The 23,283-nt window shown below is 46.0% G+C and overlaps 1 protein-coding gene across 1 annotated transcript in view; it reads left to right on the plus strand.

The window, feature by feature from the left end:
* The window catches only part of CLIC1 (CLIC family member 1), a 149,349-nt gene that overhangs the window by 108,772 nt on the left and 17,294 nt on the right, over nucleotides 1–23,283 (plus strand). The window contains exon 2 of the mRNA XM_086924651.1: nucleotides 13,838–13,947. Within this exon, the coding sequence (XP_086780777.1) occupies nucleotides 13,838–13,947 (110 nt within the window). The remainder of the gene's footprint in view (nucleotides 1–13,837; nucleotides 13,948–23,283) is intronic.

Consider the following 23,283-nt stretch of genomic DNA (forward strand, 5'->3'; position numbering starts at 1 on the left):
TTGTAAACGACATTTACCCAACGGACTGGTATTGATTGACGGAGACTAAGTGGAAGACGAGGAAACGGCTTGCACGGACCATGCGCAGGATCGCAGCCTGTGGCGCACTGTGAGAAGAAAGAAGGCGGTTTATTAACTGTTCTCGCAGCCAAATTCCACAAGAGCAGTTCTTTCCATGCAGTTCCGGTTCACATTTCTTGTTTTGTTCCGTCTTGCATTCCCTAAGAGTATTTTCATACAATATTTGACCCTTGTGTAGTGCACACTATGATCTGGGTCACCTCAACATGCCTAGGTGAGTTCATTTAGTGGATGGGTGTTCAGGACAGGGCATGACTGTTTGTGCCTCTGCAATTTTTGATTGGGAAGAAGTGACATGTTGGGGAGAACTTCAGTGTGAAATCAAACATGAAAACATTACACAGCATCACATCTTCAGTACACAAAACTCCAGAGTAATTCTAAAGGACCGTATTGCCGTTATTTTCATTCTCCCACCCCCTACTTCTCTACACTGTAACACTTCTCTACAAACCCAGCATCTATTCACTTATTTCTCTCTGCAAATATGCTGTATTCTTCACTGTCTCGCCAACTTTTCAGTGCCCCATCTCTTCACAGCCCCTATATTTCTTAATTGTCATATCTTGTAACATCCTCTGCATTCCTTCACTGCCCCTTGTCTTCAGTCTCTGCATTCCTTCACTGCCCTGTCCCTCTGCAGTCCCAGCATCACTTCAAATACCCCTCATTTCTCCACTGCTCCTGCATCTTATCACTATCCAATTGCTCTATAGCCTCTACATCTCTTCACTCTGCCCACCCCTCCACATTTCCAGCATTTATTCGCTGTCCCGTCTAGCCAGTCGTGGCATCTCTTCACTGTTCAACCTCATTAGAGGCCCTTCGTTACTTCATTGTCACATGTGTTTACAGCTTGCATATTGTCACATTAGTGGACCGAGGGCACAGGTAGAGTATGATTTGCCCAAGATCAAACAGTTTGCTAAATTTGCAGACACAGTACAAATTACTCCAAAGACTATAGTTTTACCCTGTGTTTTAAGTGGGCTGAATCCTGCCAGCGCTCAGCACCGGCAGTTCTAACAAGCATTTGCAATTCAATAGGTCTCGCATTAGGAAAGTTTGAGCTATTGGTATTGTAAATGACACATTTTTTATTAATGTTTTGTTTTTGAAAATAGCGAAATTAATAGTTTTGTCATTTACAATGTCAATAGTTATAACTTTCGCAAATGTGAGACATATAGCATTGTATGCTACGCTTTATGCTTTGTTTTGTTATGCTTTGTTTTGTTATGCTTTGTTTTGTTATGCTTTGTTTTGTTATGCTTTGTTTTGTTATGCTATGCTGGTGAGGGTGTGTGAGGGTGAGTGAGGCGGTGTGAGGGTGAGGCAGGGTGAGGGGTGTGAGGGGGTGTGAGGGTGAGGGATCGTGAGGGTGAGTGAGGGTGTGATGGTAACAGGGTATGAGGGTGTGTGAGGGTGTGAGGGTGAGAGGGTGTGAGGGTGTGTGAGGGTCCGAAGTAAATAGTGGCAGGGCAGACATCATAAGACCGAGAGAAGAGACTGCGTGGTGACTGCAGTTGGTCAGTTTCAGAATCAGGAGGGGCAGAGTCAGCACAGTCTGCGTGGGATCAACGTGTCTAGAGGCAAAACATAGCGGATGTAACATTGCAGTTAGCAAGTCGAGTGTTTTCAAGCTAAGTGTCCCTAGAGAGATGGCGACACAGCAACAATATTTGAGGAGCAAGGCTACTGTAAACAAGCACGGTAGGCTTTCACTTCCGTCCAGAACAAAAAAACGAGAAAGGTGCAGAGAACGCTGAACAGAACACGGCTTCCCCACAAAATGGATGCAAAAAAATAAGTGAACGAATATATTAAAAAAGTATTAACAATAAATAATGTCTTGCGTTTTTTTGTCCTTTTAATGCTGGCAACTTACACGATGGTCACTGATGGCAAACGCTGCAGAAAGATCCAGGGAGATTCAGGCAGAGTGTTGCCTTAGTCTAGAGCAGAGGTCTTCAAACTTTTGGATGCCAAGACCCCCCTGTCAACATTTTCAGTCGTAAGGACCCCCTCCTGACAAAAATTTCTAAACCCTGTGTGGGTGACAAGAGTACCCAAGTGACTGCACGGTGAGCGAGGCAACAGTGTGAGAGTAGGGTAAAAGGAGTGACTGCAGTGTGAGTGAGGTGACCATATGAATTTGGGTTCGGCTGTAAATGCAGAGTGGGACGAATGAATGCATGGTTAGTGATGGCCTTGTTTGAGTGAGCTACAGATTGAGCAGTGAGGGAGGGACAGGTGAGTGAAGTTCACATGAGTGCAGGGTGAGTAGTGTGATCAGTGTGAGTGCATGGTGATCAGTGTGAGTGCAGGGTGAGCGGGTGAATGGTGTGAGTGCATGGTGATCAGTGTGAGTGCATGGTGATCAGTGTGAGTGCATTGTGATCAGTGTGAGTGCAGGGTGAGCGGGTGAATGTTGTGAGTGCATGGTGATCAGTGTGAGTGCATTGTGATTGCTGTGAGTGCATCGTGATTGCTGTGAGTGCATGGTGATTGCTGTGAGTGCATGGTGATTGCTGTGAGTGCATGGTGATTGCTGTGAGTGCATGGTGATTGCTGTGAGTGCATGGTGATCAGTGTGAGTGCATGGTGATCAGTGTGAGTGCATGGTGATCAGTGTGAGTGCATTGTGATCAGTGTGAGTGCATTGTGATCAGTGTGAGTGCATTGTGATCAGTGTGAGTGTATTGTGAACACTGAGTGCAGGGTGAGTGGGTGAATGTTGTGAGTGCATGGTGATTGCTGTGAGTGCATGGTGATTGCTGTGAGTGCATGGTGATTGCTGTGAGTGCATGGTGATTGCTGTGAGTGCATGGTGATCAGTGTGAGTGCATGGTGATCAGTGTGAGTGTATTGTGAACACTGAGTGCAAGGTGAGCGGGTGAATGTTGTGAGTGCATGGTGATTGCTGTGAGTGCATGGTGAATGTTGTGAGTGCATGGTGATTGCTGTGAGTGCATGGTGATTGCTGTGAGTGCATGGTGATTGCTGTGAGTGCATGGTGATTGCTGTGAGTGCATGGTGATCAGTGTGAGTGCATGGTGATCAGTGTGAGTGTATTGTGAACACTGAGTGCAAGGTGAGCGGGTGAATGTTGTGAGTGCATGGTGATTGCTGTGAGTGCATGGTGAATGTTGTGAGTGCATGGTGATTGCTGTGAGTGCATGGTGATTGCTGTGAGTGCATGGTGATTGCTGTGAGTGCATGGTGATTGCTGTGAGTGCATGGTGATCAGTGTGAGTGCATGGTGATCAGTGTGAGTGTATTGTGAACACTGAGTGCAAGGTGAGCGGGTGAATGTTGTGAGTGCATGGTGATCAGTGTGAGTGCATGGTGATCAGTGTGAGTGCATGGTGATCAGTGTGAGTGCATGGTGATCAGTGTGAGTGCAGTGTGAGCGGGTGAATGTTGTGAGTGCATGGTGATCAGTGTGAGTGCATGGTGATCAGTGTGAGTGCATGGTGATCAGTGTGAGTGCATGGTGATCAGTGTGAGTGCATGGTGATCAGTGTGAGTGCATGGTGATCAGTGTGAGTGCATGGTGATCAGTGTGAGTGCATTGTGATCAGTGTGAGTGCAGTGTGAGCGGGTGAATGTTGTGAGTGCATGGTGATCAGTGTGAGTGCATTATGATTGCTGTGAGTGCATGGTGATTGCTGTGAGTGCATGGTGATTGCTGTGAGTGCATGGTGATTGCTGTGAGTGCATGGTGATCAGTGTGAGTGCATGGTGATCAGTGTGAGTGCATTGTGATTGCTGTGAGGGCATTGTGATCAGTGTGAGTGCATTGTGATTGCTGTGAGGGCATTGTGATCAGTGTGAGTGCATTGTGATCGCTGTGAGTGCTGGGTGAGAGTGAAAGTGAAGGGCGAGAATGAGGAGTTGTCTGAATGCAGGGTGCATTCCCAGAAACTTGAAGCGTAGGGTTTCATATATAAGTTAAACTATTGCTATAATGGCATTAATTGGGGATCGTCGGTGGAGGAAATAAATAATGTGCTGATACAGTTCATTATTTTGATAGCCCAGAATTAAGCAGTCACCTAAAGCTGTATTTTTAGCACTTATGTGTGAATACATAGAACAGCAAATATAAATAGAAAGCACTTTTAATTGTGTTCTAGGGCTACCTCAATGATCCATGACTGATAATTAAAGAGAACAAAGACAGAAAAGTCACATAGCTAGTTAATACATACTTTTTTATTTATAACTCTATTTAGTGTCAAGAGCAGGTCTCTGCGGGCTCTTTAAACAACACATGGCAGGCATTTTTCTTTTGGCTACCCAACTTTATATTTCTTTTCATTTAATGCATTCTCACACTACAGCAGTAAGTGTGAAAATACAAATGTAAGGAATAGGCAGAGTGGGGGCCCAGGGGGTACTGGAACCATTAAAAAAACTAAGCCTAGGTAACCAGTAAACAAAGTCATGTAAATATGCAAATGGTCTTTAAAGACTTGTGAAAAGCTTAGGCGGCTGGAGATAAGACTCCAGACACCTCCCAGCCGAGCCCACAGCAGCGCGAACTGCACTGCAGCAGCCCGGGCTGAGAGACACTAAGGGGAAGGAGGGGGGCGGAAGCTATGGGCCTCGGCAGAAGTGTGAAGGGAATGCTCGACCCCCTTCCTATCACTCCACGGCCCCATTGGGGGTCGCACCCCCCAGTTTGAAGACCCCTGGTCTAGAGAGTTGAGAACTTCTTCCCTGGGGTTTGCAAGCGTAGATTGTGCCCTCCCCAACCCAAAGTCTGGAGCCTGATTGAAAGTCACTGAGGAGGCCATGAGCTTCCAGTCGAGAAGACATGGTGCGCACTCACACTTAGAGGCCATTGACAACACAGGGTGGGCTGGAGATTGGTCTATAGCTGGACATGTTACCGGGATCCAACATCCATTTTTATGAATTGCGCGGGCAGCTCGTACATTTTAAACATTTACTGTACAGAAACAAATCCAAAATAAATACACGCTGCGCCCCTTTCTGTAATTAAGTAGAAACGAGTATTATTCAGATATGTAGCTGTGTATGTAGCTGTGTTTTGCCTTAAAGGAAAGTTATGTCTTGTAAAGCCGAGGCTCAAAACAAAATGGCCACGAACACTTTCTGAAATGAGCTCGGCTTTTACATCTATGCAGCAGGTTTCCTTCACCTGCTCTCAGCCCTAATAGCACAGGATGAAACCAGGCTTCCCGGGCCCAGGGCAGCAGAGACAATAATAGAATGTCGCAGCTGTGCAGTTAAGCGCCTGACGTCAAATCTCGAAAAAGTTACCGAGAGTTTTCCAAACTATTCCAGTTCGATGAGATTCTATTGGCGCAGGACCTGCTAGCTTGCTGGATCTCCTTTGCACTTCTTACGTCATCAAGTACTGTTGTCCGACACGTTTTTCAAGTACTGCTGCTCTCCATTTTTAGTGCTTTGGCCATCGCTCCGATTGTATATTCACACTGGCCTAGGTTCGCCTTCCAGTTTCAAGGGACTTGGTGAGTGTGCGCCTACGCGCCATGTCTAGGGTGCCATTGTGCATTTTGGTTAAGTTAGAGCATCGGTATACATGGAGGATATACCACGTTGGTGATATGTTTAGGTCTTTGGTTTGTGTACATCTGTGCAGGCTACTGGTTTTGACTCCTCAACCTTGTTATCACTTGCCTATACCGCAGGTTTCTACTCCCATTCTTTGGCAAACCATTCTCTTGCAGATATTGTCTTTTCTTTGCTAAGGTATGATTTAGATCGTAGAGTTCAGTGCGGGGTCCCTCAGGGCTCCTCTCTTTCTCCCCTTTTATTTAATCTTTATATTGCTCCTCTTATTTTTTCCCTGCAACAAATGGAGGTCGCCGTGTTTAACTACGCGGACGATCTCCAGCTTGTTTTTGACCTGTCTTCTTCTCCCTCCTCTGTTTCTAACTTTCAATCTATTATGCTTTATATCCGGGACTGGATGAGCCACAACCACCTTAAACTCAACCCTGACAAGACAGAGTTGGTGTTGACAGGTGGTTCATCCAGCCCCTGGACTCCTATGTTTTGGCCCCCTTCTCTTGGCCCCTCCCCGTCTCCTGCTACCTCAGTTAAAACCCTTGGCATAAAAATTAATTCCCAACTGTCCCTTCACTCCCAGGTTGGTTCTGTGGTTTCTGCTTCTTTTCTTGCACTGCGTACCATACGCAGGGTGTCCCGTTTCTTTTCCTTTTCTGCCCTTAAACTTATCATTTTGGCCATGGTGGTGTCCCGCCTGGATTATGGTAACGCCCTATATGCGGGGATTCCTGCATATAGTTTACGGCGTCTCCAACTTATACAGAACCAGGCGGCCCGCCTGGTCTTTAACCTCCCGAAATTTCATCACTCTACCCCCCTCTTGAAGTCCCTACACTGGCTGCCTGTACGAGCTCGGGTCCAATTTAAGATCGCCTCCATCGCCTTCCTTGCTCGTCAAGGTTTAGCCCCAGCTTTTATCTCTTCTGAGATTACCCCTTATGTTCCATGTAGAGAGCTCCGTTCCTCTTCCCAGGCCCTTCTTATGGTTCCACGTTTTCGAACAAAGAAGTGGGGAGGCTCTAAATTTTCCACTCTGGCCCCGTCCCAGTGGAACTCTCTTCCCTAGGAAATTCGATCCCTCACCTTGTATTCACAATTCCGGAAACAACTCAAGGCCCACCTATTCAAGAAGTCCTTTGAATAATTTCTAATGGTCCCTTCTCCCTTTTCTTTTTCTCCTCTGTGGTCTGTCAGTTGTAGCGCCAAGAAACCGCTGGTGTACGCGCGCTTTTACAAATAATTTCAAACTCAAACTCAAACACATGATTACCTCGAGTTTTATTTATCCTTTTTTCCACACCGCTTCTGAGGCTCACTGGTGTCCCTGATTACACTTCACGTCCTGTTACACATCTCTGCTAAGTTTCTGATTCTGACCCTTGCGCATGAGGTGACATGTGTCAATATACTATAAGGAGGCACTAAGTTGATGGGCATTTTAAACACGCGCTTTCTGCGCGGGAAATATGGGACTTCCAGCAGTGTAGTAAGGGAATCACGGGCCCCATTGCAAACAGGTTAAATGCCTCCGCCCGACTCCGGCGAGGCAGCGATAACTGGGATGCAGTGGGGTCGTCACCTCCCTGGAATCTGTGCCACTACACCCGCTGCACCATTGATAGCTAGGCCCCTGGGATTTTACGTTTAACATGCCGGTAATCTTCCCTCCGAGCATCTAGGCGCTTTATAAACATTTCTTCTGTCGACGTCCATCTTCATTAAAACTTGTGACCCGCAGTTCACCCCATAATCCCTGGAGTAAGTGCATGAGCCCATTGAGCTATCTCCCCAGCACGGTCAACGATGAGATATGCTCTGCATTTTTAATTCGGGAGCTTTGTTCAATTTACATTTTATTGTCAGACGTTGTACAGTAAAAAAGTATACAAACAGCTGCAGAGTTTGACGTTTATTAGACGAGCAGTGGAGTCTCCGACCCGCGGTGCCCAGGAGCCGCATAGGTGTTAAATGTATAATTAATACAGGCCATGTCTTGTCTATGAAACACTGCCAGGACGTCTATGGAGGGGGAAGGAGGGGGCGGGGGACAATTACTGCTTATACTGCCTGAAGGAAGCCTACATGGCTGCTGAATTTGAGACCGGCGCTGTTGCAATTAGTTCTGGGGTAGCAAATATGATACAAAACCAAAACGCAAAAGCAACCCGACCCTGCTGCAGCCATGGTTCGAGGCGCTGCGGAACAGACCGCAAAAACTGTATTAATGTTTACATCAAATACTGTTGCTCCCGCTGTGCATTTTTTGTCTTTATTCATAAGTTGCTAAGGAGATGCCATCATTTTCCTGTTTCAATTGAGTATCACTCTTTCAAATCAGTAAATTGTGTGCAGTGATCCCTCCCAAAAGTCCTAAAAAATGAAAGACCAATAAAACCCGATAGATGTGGTCTGAGCTTTAAGTGGGATGAAAAACCTGGGTGTCTCTCCACGGGGCGTGACCTATGTAATTAAGGATGTAACATATAACACCCCAAGCTAAACATCTGTGCTGCTGGACTGGTATTTTGCTGTCTCTGTCACTGCATCCAGATATAAAATACAACCAGTAACATCACACTTACAGCAAGTGGAGGCTATTGTCTTTGTCAATTGTTGTTTGTTGCATAAGATAAAAAAATGCACCAACTACGACTTAGTTGTATATAATATTGAAAATGCTTCAGTTCTGAAATGGTGAGACTGAAAGAACTATAGATAGTGTTCAGCAAAACAGAAAGGTCCATAGATTCCCAAGTTTGAACAACGCTTTGATAAGCTCCTTTTATAGGTAGTTGGAGACACACTCGAAGCTCTGGACCTCTTGAGCTTCATAAAGGAAGACAGGTTTGAGAAAAAGAGAGTGTGTACTCCAAGAGAAATCAGCAAATACTTGTTTGGATTAATATCCGTTCTTTGAAGTCGTCATACAAGACCAGAACTACTTCAGATTGCAGTGAGACATCTTTATTGTTTGATAACAAAACATGGACAGCCGACACGTGTTTCGCCCCCTATTGGCGAGTTGCGCCGGGGCTTCCTCAAAGCTATTTCCACATATACAGCGTATATTATTTCATTTCTGGTTCCAATTTGACAAATTCCAAAAACCAGAGTTTAAATAGTCAGGGAGCAGAGTTCTTTGATTCAGGCGCCAGTGGGCTTGGATCGAGTTCCCATATGAAGATCCTCTGATAAGAATAAAAGTAAGCCTTCAATGGTCATGACTTCAAGGAGCTCCATGAGCGCCAGTCAAAGCTTGATGGTCAGGTGCCTTCTCTGCTGGGCTTCAGCAGTGGTACGAGAGAGCTCTGTGAGCGCAGGCAGATGAGGTGACGACACGCTTCTTACGGAAGGGCGTAGGAGGACATCCACAGCACCGTTCCATGTACCCGGAAATACCCAAGCTGTGAGTGCGTCTGAGGACGTCAAGGCGGAGCTATGCCGGCTGCAGGTTAACAACAATTTAAATGTGAACCAATACAGCACCCAGAGAAGGATAAGTGACCATTTACAACACTGTTAGCATCTCTGAAATTAAAGCAACTGAAAGTATTTTTGGTAGGCGTGTAGATTTTCCTATGCGTTGCTGCCTAGAGCTCACATCCGGCTTCTGCATTCTTAGCTTGGGATGAGCCCTGTTACGCCACTTTCACCACCCTCCAATTATAACATCGGTAAACATCCCCGTCCTATCACAGAGGCTCAAATTCTGCAGTCTAAAACTGCCCTGAACAGTGTGTGCACATAAGAGAGCGTTGAAATAAACGTCATTTGGCTGTGATCCTAAAGTTACTCGACAGGTATACTTGAGACCAGCCCTGAGTTGGCGATTTAGAGGACGGCTATTGGAATTATGAGGCAGAGGAGAACCAAATTATGTGGCAGGGATTGCTAAATTATGAGGAAGAAAAGGGAAAATATGTGACAATGCAGCACATTTGGTGAGTGTATTACCTCATTTCTGTTTTTTTTTACCTGTTAACACGATCTGGAGAAAGATTTTACTCCATTAGTACCAGCCGGACACCCAAGCACTGCAATCTGTACCAGAAATATTAACAATCAGTCTTTTCGAAGGGCCTTCCGCTGTGCCACAACACATGTTGCTGTGTTTTCAGTGAGCTAGAAAGATTTTTAAAATCTGCAGATTATGCATCAGTGATGGAGCATGTGGCAAATACGGAAAATCTATAATTCTGAGGAAATATCGAGGCTGCAAAATTGAATAATTACAGTGACCCAACAAGAGTGATTGCCATCTGAGGTGAAATTAAACTCTTATTTTATTTGACTGTATAGGGTTACATAGAGTCTAGATTTTAGCTGTTAAATCCAGACGTTGGTACTACACCGCAATAGACCAAAGGGCACGCAGAATCGCAAAGTGTGCCCAGTCACCTGAGCACGAGGACGTGGCCCTGCAAACACTATGAAAGTAACACAAGGAACCTGGCACAATGTAGTTTTTGCACAAGTTCAATTTTGTGCAAAACCTTGGAGATGGCTTCTTGTAAGAAAAGCTGAAGGAGATAATATGGTGGGACCTGCTTCTCTGCAAGGCTCGAAGACCTGGTGGCACAGGGATGCAAACTCCTAATAAATGACAAATCTGTCAGGATACTGGGTAACCACACATGTCAGGCTACCATCCTCATGTACATTTACTTGCATGTCTTCGGAAGTACCATGAATAAACTAACACAAAGATAGACTTAAAATGAACAAACACTGGCAAAAAACAATAGGTCTGTCCTTAGCATTTGTGAGGTCGTGTTTGTTTGAAAATCACTATACACATAATTATATCAGAATGATGTAATTATGTGTATAGTGATTTTCAAACCGTTTTAAATTGCTGTTTGTATGCCTTGATGTAATTTTTTAATATATGATTGGTTTTGGAAGCTTGCACTTTCAAGGTCACATTGACCGAAATAAAGTTTCTTTGAATTGCAAATTGAATTGTTTTTGTTTACTTATTTTTCAAACCTGTAATATGGAAAAACAGTTGGAAAAATATACAAAATAAAGAAGCAGGCCAGAGCCCCAACACGCCAGCACATGCACTGAAGAGTACTCCTTCTCATGTGCACATGTGATCAAACAAAATGCTCTCCCTCTTAGTGAGGACAGCCAGGGAATGAAGTGGGTTGACCAACTACCGTGCAACCTGAGGTCACAGGGCAGTAGATGCGCTGTACAACGGATGGGTGCCATGCAACCCTTGCTCAATTAGGAAATGACAATCAAGGCGCAGCACCAGAGGAAATGCTAGTGGTACATAAAGCAAGTAGGGCAAACATGAGCAGCTTTTCCTTCCATGTGTAAAGTTATGCACGCATAGAACGAAGTGAGTATCTCCCGCTGTGCAGTGTTCAGACCTTAAACGGACTGCAATTTCTGTCTCTACAGGTGGGGAGGGAGGGCAGAATAAGGTTTTGCGAGCTGCGAGGATGCCAAAATTACTAATCAGCAAAATATATTTTTAAAGGCACATAGGCTGGCACTGGAGATTAGAGAATAGTGAGGAAGGTTTAAAGGGGGAGCCAAGGAAGGTCGAACTGCTTCTACTCACAGCTCCAATCTTTTGTCCCTACTCTCGGCTTGAAAAGGAAAGGGCTGTGGACTATGTCTGGGAATTCTAGTTGAACCGCCCACTGTGCAGGCTCATGTGCCTCCTTTAGGCTGTTCTGCCCTACAAGATTTACTTTAACCCCTCCCACGCTGGTGACGAAACCGCTCAGTCACGACCCTCGGGTGGGCTGTGCTGGTGACGGAACGGTTCCGTCATGCGCCGCTCGCCGCGCCGCGCGTTCTATTGAGCGGGTGGGGCCGTGACGGAACCATTCCGTCACAAGCACAGCTCACCCGAGGGGTGTGACGGAGCGGTTCCCTCACCAGCGTCAGAGCGCCGCGCGCCCGCCCCTTAGCACTGCAGCAAAATTGCCGCCGCAGCCAAAGGGATAAGAGTTGGCGGGGGTTAACTTTACCGGATGTGTGCAAAACTTTACATAGACCTTTCAACAATCACGTCTAGCCTAGTCTAGTCAGTGGCTGCAGGGAAAGCACACATCACTTTTTGTTGTGGACCGCTTCCAGGCAGCCTTCACACAAGTGACAATGGAGGAGTTTGTTCTTCCACTTCACATTCTGATATATAACACTGAAGTGCTGCTCGACCCTCCCATGCGTCGGGTGAACAGGTTTACGTTTGCCCTTAGATTTAGAGAGGAAATGTTATCAGCAGAGGTTGTAAATGTTCAGAGTCACACTGATAGTGGGCTTGATAGTATACAGAAGGTGGTGGGGAGGGCATCGCCCCCTTCCTCACCCCCCACCCCGGCTAGTTTTTGTAAGCCAGAAACGCAATGTCGGATAAATCGGACAGGAAGCATTATTTTGATTCAGAACTGCCTTTTTTAAGGAGGATGACAAAGCTATTCACAGTGGAATTTTTTGGCCTGTCTACAGCCTGATTAGAAGGCTGGTTTGTTCCTAAAACTCAAGTTAATCTGCGGTATTTATTCACTGTGCTGTGTGCCGCGCATGCAGATAACAGTTCAAAAAGTGGACAAATTAAGGCATGAGGCCGCCATGTTAACTACGTAAATATGTGACCAGATGACTTTAATTAAGAGAGCGCCTGCCTTGCGGGCGTCCGTGCAGTGGGGTAAGGAGGGGAGGTACGGGGTGTGCGCTGACAGGAGATATGCATGGCTTTGGTGCGCGAAGGGACACAGGAGACGGCACGCGCGGACAGGAGATATGCACTCCGTACGCGTGCACATCTCCTGTGCCCGCGTGCCGCCTCCTCTCTCCCTTCGTGCACCAAAGTGGCAGCAATAGTGTCGTTAGCGAAGCAGCTACGCTGCATTCGCACGTGAGACCTAAAAATGTGAGTTCAGAGCACCTGTTGTACAAAATCCTATTGTGTTTGATTGACAACTGCAAGTGGGCAAGGGTTTGCCTCAAGCCCTGTCTAAGCCACGCATGTGTATTTGGAATGCTTTTCCAACTCTGCACTGCACCAAGGACATATTTTCATAATACACTAATATGACGAAACCAATTGGTATGGCCAATGCTTGTTTTAAAGAAGGGAATAATATACCGCTATAAATAAAATGTAGAAAGTTTTTTACCATGAATTCGCCATAGGAATGTTAGCTGTAAATTAACAAGAAACACTTCCCAGCAGTAGCGTCCGATGTCTGTCCTGCTGCCCACTTCTTCATTCGCCCAGGTGTCCTTCCAGCCTCGGGCATTTCCCACCTAGACACCGGTCTGACCGTTGCCTTATTTCCATGAAAGACTTTAGGAGAGGACTGCTTTCTTTCAAAATGCTTTTCGAATTCTTTCGAAACAGTGAGCATAAATCATTTCAGGGGGCAGGCACAATTCTGTTTCAAATTCAGCACAATTTATAATGAAAAGTGAGCATGCTTCCTGCAGAAAACTAGACATGGCATTTTATTTAACTTCCACTCTCCTCCCTTCGGCAGCAGACATTCACTGCCATTAATCTACCAGGGTTGTGACTTCCCGGAATGCCCAGAACCTTCTCCCATCCAAATGTCCAGGCAATTGGCTGACTGCAGAACATCTGCTAGGCTGTCACCGTTCACTCCTTTTGCAGTGAAGACGTCCTACCCCCATTCCTTACAGGCCCCACTCCAGATCTAAATTTCTATTGGGTGATCTGTTGTGTAGTGTGTGTTTGGAGATAGGAAGTTGGGGTGGACTGTGGTGGTTGACTCTTCTGCTCCACAATTGTGTTGCCTCCTGTGATGGTTCTGTGGAGAAGTGTGGCTCAGGGGTTAGAGGCGGCAGACCCGGAAGCTGAGATCGGCCCTGGACCAGGGTTCAATTCCCCGCCTCGGCGGGTCTTGGGCTAAAAATTCCACGGACTCGATAATTCTCGCTCCGGTGCCTTCTCGACTCACGGGTTCACACTCTGCGACTCTGGGCAATAGCTTGCTTAATCTCCACAATGGCCCCTCGTGGCGGGATAACTGGCTTTCACCTTGTGGATACCCTGCCGGGGCTATCTCACAGGGGAATACCAGGACGGGTTCCCTAAGCAAGCGCCGGGAAACCCATTGCGGGTAGCTGTGCGCTATATAAGCTCAAATACATTTACATTTACATTTTACATCATGAGTTCCAATTAACCACCTTGCTTTCTCCACAGGCCGGCAGTGATGGACAGAGCATCGGCAACTGCCCGTTCTCCCAGCGGCTCTTCATGGTCCTGTGGCTGAAGGGCGTCACGTTCAATGTCACAACGGTGGACATGAAGAGGTAAGAGGTGGGCTGTTGCTCTTCCTGAGGGGTCTTGGTGAGCTTGAAGGACACAACGCGTTTGATCTAAGCATGCATCAAAGTTAAGGAGGGGTTTATGGAAATCTGGTGCTGTCATGTCCCTCCAGTCTCAAGGGCTTTCTTGCCCACTAAGAAAAGCTTTTGTCTGTGCCCTTCTTGGTGCTGTTGCCCAGCGGCATTTCTTAGTTTGTCATAACCTACTGCTTTCAGTTCCCAGACCTATATAAACCATGCTTGGAGTCGCAGGTACCGCTGCGCCCACCGTAGGACCCTGACACACAGGGCGACTCCCATCGTCAACCGAAGCAGCTTCTTAATAATGATCTCCCTTCCAAATGCTGAGCCGCAGCACTGCCGCTACATAGCGCTGAAAGTGAAGTGCCCCACACACGCGGCACTGAGGCTCGTGCTCTAGGATCGGTGTGCACAGCATGATGATGTCATCTTCCTGCACCTCAGAATAGAAATGCTCCTGAGTGTAGCTGGGGCAACAGGTTCATGCAGTGAGTCTACAAAGTCTTCATGAATGAGTTAATAATGATGGAGTGTCCATCCTTCCAAGACCTGGCTCTTTGAGTGACCCTAACGGAGCTGTTCACTCTGCACCGCCCCCCAGCGCCTTGAGACCCTCGCGGGTGAGTAGTGCGCTCTACAAAACTCAGATTGATTGATTGATTGATTGATTGATTAGTTTCTTCCTTGAATGGTCCTTCTGGCTGCCACAAGTTTGTCATTGAAGACACTAGTGCGCCGCATGGAACTACTTAATTATTCAGTCATATCTGTTCATATATAATGATCAGCCACTTACCTCATGGATCTGTGAAGAGAAGCTAATGTGCTTCCTGCACAAACTTTACCTGAGAACCCCAGCTTGTACTGAGCAGCAGTGCCCTGTTTCAGCCGCCGCATGAGTGTGCAATGAGCTGGTGGTAGGCTCAGTCAGTCTGATAATGAATATCTAATGAGCTAGGCATGCACTTAACCAGTTTGATAATTAATATGTAATGAGCAGGCTTGATCACTGCCTCAGTATCATCCGAACATGTCATGAGCTGATGATATCTTGCTTAAGTGATCTTCTAGGGAAGCAACTCATGAACGCTAGCTCAGCCGGCTCATTATCATTTAAATGTCCTACCTATATGTTTTTTGACATGGTCCTGAAGAAGCATGGAGATGGATTGTCTCCTCCTACTAATGAGGTGGTATCCTAAAGATATGTAAGTTCATTGGTTAAAGGCAACTGTTATGTATCTTCTTTCATTTCCCCTTCCACGTGAGCTTTATCCATCTCCTTTCGCCTCCCGTTGTGCATATGCCTTTTTACCCTCCTTACTATTTTTCAATCCATGGCTGCCTAGTCCTGCTCTCCTCTCCCTCCGATACCACCTTTTTACTTCCTTTTCCGGTTCTCTCTAAACTGTATGTGATAGAGAAATCTAGCGGCAGATTTTGTTACCTGTGAACTTCCAGGTGTCAGGTTGGATCCAGAAGATTTTTCGTTGTAGTACCCCTGCGTGCTCATAGGAGGCATTGTTCGACTCCACTTGACTTGGTTGGCGTTGTGAAGTCGGCAAAATAACCGCCATTCTCTTCCAGGGGATCCTCATCAATAGGCATAAGCACTGAATATTCCCGCCCATGTGCAAGGACCCAAGAAATAATTCAAAAAAACAGGATTAACATATATATATACAGCTATATATATATAGATATATCTCAAAAGTTCCAATCTCCTGGCAACGTTGTCTCACAGGCAAAGTAACGGATACGGACCACAGGATTTGTGCTGATTAATTTATTTCTGTGCAAAAGTCGGCATGGCGCGTTTTGCGCTGCAAGGAGCTCTTGATCACATGACATGGTGAAGTAAGTGCATTGGTTTAAATACAATTGGACTGCTTTCGTATATGATTGGCTTTGATAGCATACAACTTCAATTGACATGAAAGAAAGAAGCAGAAGGAAAAGGGAGAGCGTACTTTCATTCCTACATTGATTACCACTTATAATGTCCAATCTAATTCTTTACGATTTGCCATGAAATGACACTGGAATCTGTTAATTACAGACCCAGTAATAGGTACTGTAGTTGATAAAGCACCGTCTAGAACCTAGAGGAAATACAGGTCCTTAAGGGACCAGCTAGTCCATAGCTATAATAATCCAACTGAAACTGCCACCTGGCTAGATGGTGTCGTTGGTTTTAAGAGGTGCAATTCCTGTAAGGCATGTAGACACAGCCCAAGTACAGACCGCTACAGGGTGGAAAGTGGCAGTCTCCGAAAAGCGAAAACAAGGAGAATGAAAAAGATCAAGAAACGTATCACTTGCACCAGCGATTTTGTAGTGTACATGCTTGAACGCTCCTGTGGTCTACGTTATATAGGGAGCATAAAGCTGTTACTCAAAACTAGAATTTTACAACATATGCGGGCCATAACCAACAGGGATTGCAACTACCCAGCGGCAAGACATTTTGAGATGCAGCATCAAAGTGCCAGCAATCTATTAAGATTTTGGGGCATTGATAGGATTTTGCCACATCCCAGGGGAGGAGAGCGTGAGAAAACCCTAAGGATATCTGAGTCAAGGTACTTCATTGAATTAAGTACTAAGGCACCGAATAGATTGAATTCAGGTGAAGAGCTGGCCACACATATAGGATGCCGCTAGAGGCCCTATATATTGTAACTTTGTTAGTCTGGAAGACTATGTAATACGAGCATCACAGTGTTTCTGTGTTTCTTTTTTAGAAAATGTACATTATTTTAATAAGTAGGAGGTAGGTGAGGTGAGCGTGGCAACGTGGTAGAAGAAATGAATTTATGGGATACATCGTTGTTTCCCACTTCTTGAGAATACTGTAATGATTAGAACAGGTCTTGCATTTTTGCCTCGCCCCTTCCAGTAATCAACATTACCCCCTGTTTAATGTGCACTGTTTTTTCTTCTATTTAGATTTTATGCACATCACCTTCTTATCACTTCACTTTCCTGACCACTAACACCAAGTTACCAGTTCCCACACTCCTGATATAAAAGAGATCCATATCTGGATTTGATTAATTGAGTCATTGATTGAGGAAATGCTTATTAATAAGGGTACATTACCCTAGATTGTGGTCTCTGATAATGTATCTGGTACATTGACATGCACGGATTTGTATATTTACGCATTGGAATGTGCCGGTATTTGAACAGAGGGTACAGTACCCAGTCATTCTGGTTTCCGTAGCGTCCAGGTAGAATGAAATAGTGGAATGTCACCAGGGTACATTACCCATAATTGTTATGTCATTGGGCAGCATTGTAACTTGATGGTTCATGACAATTGTCTGATTAGTATATTTTTTTGTGCAACTAGAGCTTCACACATGTGATATTTACATGTGGTCTCCGTGAATGCCTCTTGGTATTGGTTCAGATGCATTCATTCACGGTTTGAGTGGCAGATTAGCGGCCAATGCAGTTGGACAATGCCAACAGGCGTCTCACACTATGACCGTACAGGAAGAGCTAACACTTAGGAATTACGTGTAGCTCAAAAAATGCACAATAATTTTCGGCATTTCCCCTGATTAATTATGCAATTTGATTGGTTTATCCAGAATGAAATGTCAACATTTCTACGTTTATTTAAATGTTTATTTAAAACTTTATTTAACATTTTGAATTGTCACTATGCATTATGTGAACGGCAAGTATGTTTTTAATTTCCATGCACCTCAACCTTTATTTCTATGGAAAGTTGGGCAAAGGTCACCAAACTTGAAAAACGCGTTGCCGAAACGCGTTCTTGTGGGCACAATAAAGTATAATTGTGAGATCCTCTGGTGTGTTGCCTGTTCTCTTCTTCGGAGTCCCGGAGACGTAACGCTTTGTGAAACCATATCGATCTATCGATCTATAGATCTATCTATCTATTTATAGATCTATAGATCTATCTATCTATAGATCTATGCAATAATAAATAACTGCTTTTGCAAACACATAATGCATGTATAAACCACAGGAGGGCAAGTACCACTTGAACTCTTTTTAATGAGTAAAACTCATGAAAAACTGCAAAAGAGCAGACATTTTTAGCCTACAGGCTGCATTGTAAACCAATAACATAGAAAATGAAAGCACTTGCACACAAAAACTGGCACTGTGCCTTTAAGGTAGCCATGACCCCCAGCTCCCCATCACGCCGTGGGGGTGACAGTTAGGTCAGTTGTTCTTTCCGGCTCCTTCAGTCAGGACCCTGGATTCACAGTTCTTCCTTTTTTTACTTTTCTGTCAAAACATTTCTACTATTTTGTGTTTTTTTCCACTTGACGTCTTTTGACTTTAGAGTGAGGGGGTAACCTTTTTGGTGTTCCAGAAAAGGTTATTTTCTGTCAGAAATGTCTTCATTATTTGATCCTTGCCCTGTCTGTGGCAAAAAGGATAGATCAGACACACACTATACTCTGCCTCCCTGATTCTCACTCTTCTGCCACTTGTCATCACTGCAAGAAGTTGTCGAGGAGAACCATCAAAGACAGGGAGAGAATTTGTCTGTATGCCCTTTCTGGAAGAGGTAGGTCTCCAGTGAGGCGAAAGAGAACCTGGCCTATGCCGAGAAGCAAGGCCCCGATCTGTTCTCCTTCGACGTCCAGATTGGCGTCAAAGTTACAGCCGGCGAAGAAGCAATCGTCGTCGAAGGCTGCGGTGGTGCAAGCGCATCACGCTTCTACAAAGTCGAAGACGGCGCTCTCAACGTCGAGGAAGGTAAAGGGCCCTCCGTTGTCATCACCCAGGCGACGCTCAATGTCAAGGAGCAAACTGTCAACGTTGGCTAGACGTTCGACATCGAGGCAGATCACTCCGTCGCCGCCATCCAGACGGCGATCGACTTCGAGGCACAAGTCTCCGTTGAGATTGTTGCAGAGATCTTAGATGTCGAGACACAAGACTCAGTCACGGACGTCGAGACAGGTCGTCGGAGCAGAGGCAACGGACGTCGAGGCAAGGGCCTCCGTCTGCTTCGGGCAGGCGTTTGACGTCGAGGCACAGGTCTCCATCAGGTACAGCAGATCAACATAGAGACTGAGCCCTTTGAAGAGTAGACGATCGATGTCAAAGCAAGTATCAGTGTTGCTGGGTCAACTCTCGACGTCAAGGCGACGGTCTATCCAGAGGGAACGTACGACATTGATGTCAAGACTGCAGTCTAGAGGGGACTCACGTCCAGTAAGCCCTTCTCCATCGCCATCACAGACGTCGAGAACAGGTTCCCGCTGCTCTCCTTCCAGATTATCATCTTCTAGATCTCCGGAATTGGTGATCTCTACTTCGAGCAGTCCAGCATCCATTGTGCACCCTAATTCAGCAGACAGGCCTCCACAAACCGAGGGAAGAAAATCTCCTCCTGAATGCTATCTTGAGAGACAAGAGAGACAAAGGTCCCCTTCTATCCATCTTTCACCTAGATGGAACCTGCGTCTGCATCACTGGGCCCCTGCTCAAGTTCCAGGGGCTCAACACTGCTCAAGCCCCCGACAGAGGTCTCCTTTGGCTCGACTGGTGCAAGCTGTGGACAGGGCTTAAACTCCATCGAGAGGCAGAGATCGCAGTCGCACTCCTGCACCCTCTTCCAGAAGGAGGTCCAGATCCAGAAGCGAGAGGAGAAGGCACAGATCTCGAACAACCTCTTCCACACATACTTCAAAAAGAGACTACTCACCGACTCTTACCGACAGCCCACCATCGAGGTTCTCTCCAATGGAGGATGTTGGCATTTTCCAGGATGTGCTTTCCATCGGGGCAAGTAAGCCGAACATTCCTATGCCCACTCAGCAGAGCTCGTCGGCAGTAATCTTCAAGACTTTGCACCAGAGAGCTGCATCTAGAATGCTGTTACCATTGGTGCCGGGGCTACTCCAGCCGACTATGGACATTTTTCACACGCCGGCGACCCTTAAGACCGCGCCGGTGAGGAGTCTAAAGAAATACCCTCCTCCGGAGGAAGATCTGTTGTTTCTCAGGTCTGACCCCCCTCCAAATTCTGTTATAATTGCTGCAGCTAAAAAGACTCATTCAGTAGCCTCCTCTTCTACAGTTTCACCTGATAAGGAGAGCAAAGCACAAGATTCATGGGGGAGGAAGGTCTGCGGCACATCAGCCTCCATGCTCAAGGTCTCAAGTGCATCAGCTCTTTTGGGGCGCTACGACATGTCTTTGTGGGACTCTCTTCAAAGATTTTCGGAAATCTGCCCAAGGTAGATCGCAAGGACTTTGGAGAAATCTTGCAGGAAGGCAGCCTGGTGGCGAACCAGGTGATCAGCGACGCAGATGATGGAGCGACTCATCTCACGCCTATGCCCATGGAATATGCGCTAGGAGATCTTCTTGGCTTCGCCTCGTGGCGCTTAAACCAGGAGCGCAGTCTTGGATTCTCAATCTCCCCTTCTCCGGCTCATCTTTATTCGGATCTCACACAGATGAGGAAATGCCTCGGCTGAAGATGGAACTAGACACACTAAAGGCGGTGGGTCTAGAAAAGAAAAGAGTTCAGATGATATTTCAAGCCGTACGATCGACGACCCTTCCAACAGAGGGTTCAAAGCCCTCCTTAGCAGAGGCATCAAAACCAACAAGGTCAGCAAAGGTCTCAGTACCAAGACTGTTGCTCCTCCAGAGGTAAAGGAAACCAACCTCCGTCGATTACCTCCACGAAGACATCAACCAAACCATGAGTTCCCGCTTCACTCATGGCCATTTACCGCTCCAGTGGGGGGGGGTGGAAGTATTGCAAATCATCTGAAAGAGTGGCGAGATGTCACGAAGGACCAATGGGTGTTCGCTACACTGCAGAATGGGTACTCTCTACGTTTTCAACGCCATTCTTCCTCAATCCCTCCACTTCCGTCATCGTGCCTACAGATGAAGGTACTGCAGAATGAAGTAGCTATTTTTCTGTGAAATTCAGCCATCGAGGAGGTGCCCAAATCTCAAGGAGGTAGAGTAGTCTGCTCAAGATTCTTCTTAGTGAAGAAGAAAGGCCGAAAATCCGAATACAGACCCATTCTGGACCTGCAAACACTCAAGTCCATCAAAAGGGAGAAGTTTGTCATGTTGGCTCTCCATCAAATATATCCACATCTTCGACAGGGAGATTGGATGTGTTCCCTGGATTTGCAAGATGCCTACTTTCATATTCCGGTCAGTCAGCATCACAGGCAATATCTGAGATTTCTGGTGGGATCGTCCACTACCAGTTCAAAGTGCTTCCCTTTGGGTTGAAGTCAGCTCCCCGAGTGTTCACGAAGTGCATTTTTGTGTACCCTTACTTGGACGCCTGACTGTTGAAGGGTCCCTCTCCCCAGAGCGTGAGTGAGGAATCATTTCCAGCAATGCCTAGATCTTGGTCATTGGCTGGGACTTCTAGTGAATTTCGAAAAGTCAACTCCGCAACCCACACAGATAATTAATTATCTGGGTGGGGTGGTAGACTCCGATGTAGGAAAAGTGTTTCCTTCGGAGGAGAGACAATTATCCATCACACAGAAAGGCAGACAAATTTTGGACAGCAAAATGTTGTCGAATTGCCTCCCAGCTAGGGTATATGGCATCCTGCATTTTCTTAGTCCCCAATGCCAGGCAGAGAATGCATCCTTTGCAGCAGGATCTGGAGGACAAATGGGATCAGCAAACAGCTCGTTGGGAAGACAGGATAAATCTCTCGAATGCAGTCAGAGCATCCATCCCATGGTGGATGAAGAAGGAGAATCTGCAAGTAGGGATTCCATTCCATCAGGCGCCTCCCTCTCAGACGCTGGTCACGGACGCCTCCCTCCAAGGCTGGGGAGCTCACATGGGGTCTCCCCAGACGCAAGTTCAACGGTCATCAAGAGAGCGATTGTATCTCACAAACATGTTGGAACTGAGAGACGTTAATCTGGCACTCAGGGCTTTGCTCCCTTCGAATCAGGCAAACTCCATAGTAGTACAGACGGACAATACCACCACCCATGTACTACCTGAACAAACAGGGAGAAATGTGGTGTTATCAAAGTTGATGGGTCCACCTTTCAAACCTATCCACAATGCAACCTTGCAACACCTTACGTGGAAGGTAGCTTTCCTGGTAGCGATCACCTCAGCTCGCAGAGTGAGCGAAATACAAGCCCTCTGTTCAAAGGTTCATAGGGTGGTTTTGAAGGTGGTGTCAGGTGGTGGTGTCAGATTTCCATGTGAATCCGACAATTTCACTTCCGACTTTTTTCCCCAATCCCTCCACTCCAGCAGAGAGGGCTTTGCATTCACTTGACCAAAGAAGAGTTTTAAAATTCTATCTGGATAGGTCTAAGTCGATTAGAAAGTCTGATCAACTATTCGTTACCTATCGGTTGATCAGAGCAGGTTTTCCAGCCTCAAAAAGGTCCATCTCTAGGTGGATAGTTTCATACATCAAATTTAGCTTATCAATTAGCACAAAGCCCATATGACCTACTCCCAAGGCGCATTCCACGAGGGGTAAGGCGGCTATGACTGCTTTCCTTAACATGCCGATCTGTAAGGCGGCAACTTGGAGGTCTATCCATACATTTACAAGGCACTATTCAGACACCAGAGCAGACACTCAAGTAGGCCAGGCCTCCTTGAGGAATCTGTTCAACAGCTGATTACTACAGTTATTGTAAGTTGGGCCGTACATTCTCATTTGCCCGCAGGGGGAAGATGGGCTTGCTATTCTTTTCAGTACTTATGACTATTGATGAGGTTCCGCTGGAAGAGCAGGATAAGTAACTTATCTGTAATCTTAGTTCTCTTCCAGGGGTATCCTCATCAAAGTAGGGCCTCCCCAGGCAAATGAGACTGTTGTATTGTTGAACCAGATCTTTGTGCCCTGACCTTCGGGTCACCGCAAAGAACTACTGTCCTAACTGTCACCCCTGATGCATGATGGGAGGCTGGGGGTCATGGCTGCCTTAAAGGCACAGGGCCAGTTTCTGTGTGCAAGTGCTTTCATTTTCTATATTATTGGTTTACAATGCAGCCTGTAAGCTAACAACGTCTGCTCTTTTGCAGTTTTTCATGAATTTTACTCATTAAAAAGAGTTCAAGTGGTACTTGTCCTCCTGTGGTTTATACATGCATTATGTGTTTGCAAAAGCAGTTATTTATTATTGCATTGTTTAGCCTCCGAGATGGGGGCTGCATTGGTATGAGAAAAAATTATATATATATATATATATATATATATATATATATATATATATATATATATATATATATATATATATTCTCCTGCCCATGAGCGGGTACCCCAGAAATAATAAT

Source organism: Lissotriton vulgaris, chromosome 5 (genome assembly GCF_964263255.1).
Source record: "Lissotriton vulgaris chromosome 5, aLisVul1.2, whole genome shotgun sequence".
In the NCBI taxonomy this organism is placed as follows: domain Eukaryota; kingdom Metazoa; phylum Chordata; class Amphibia; order Caudata; family Salamandridae; genus Lissotriton; species Lissotriton vulgaris.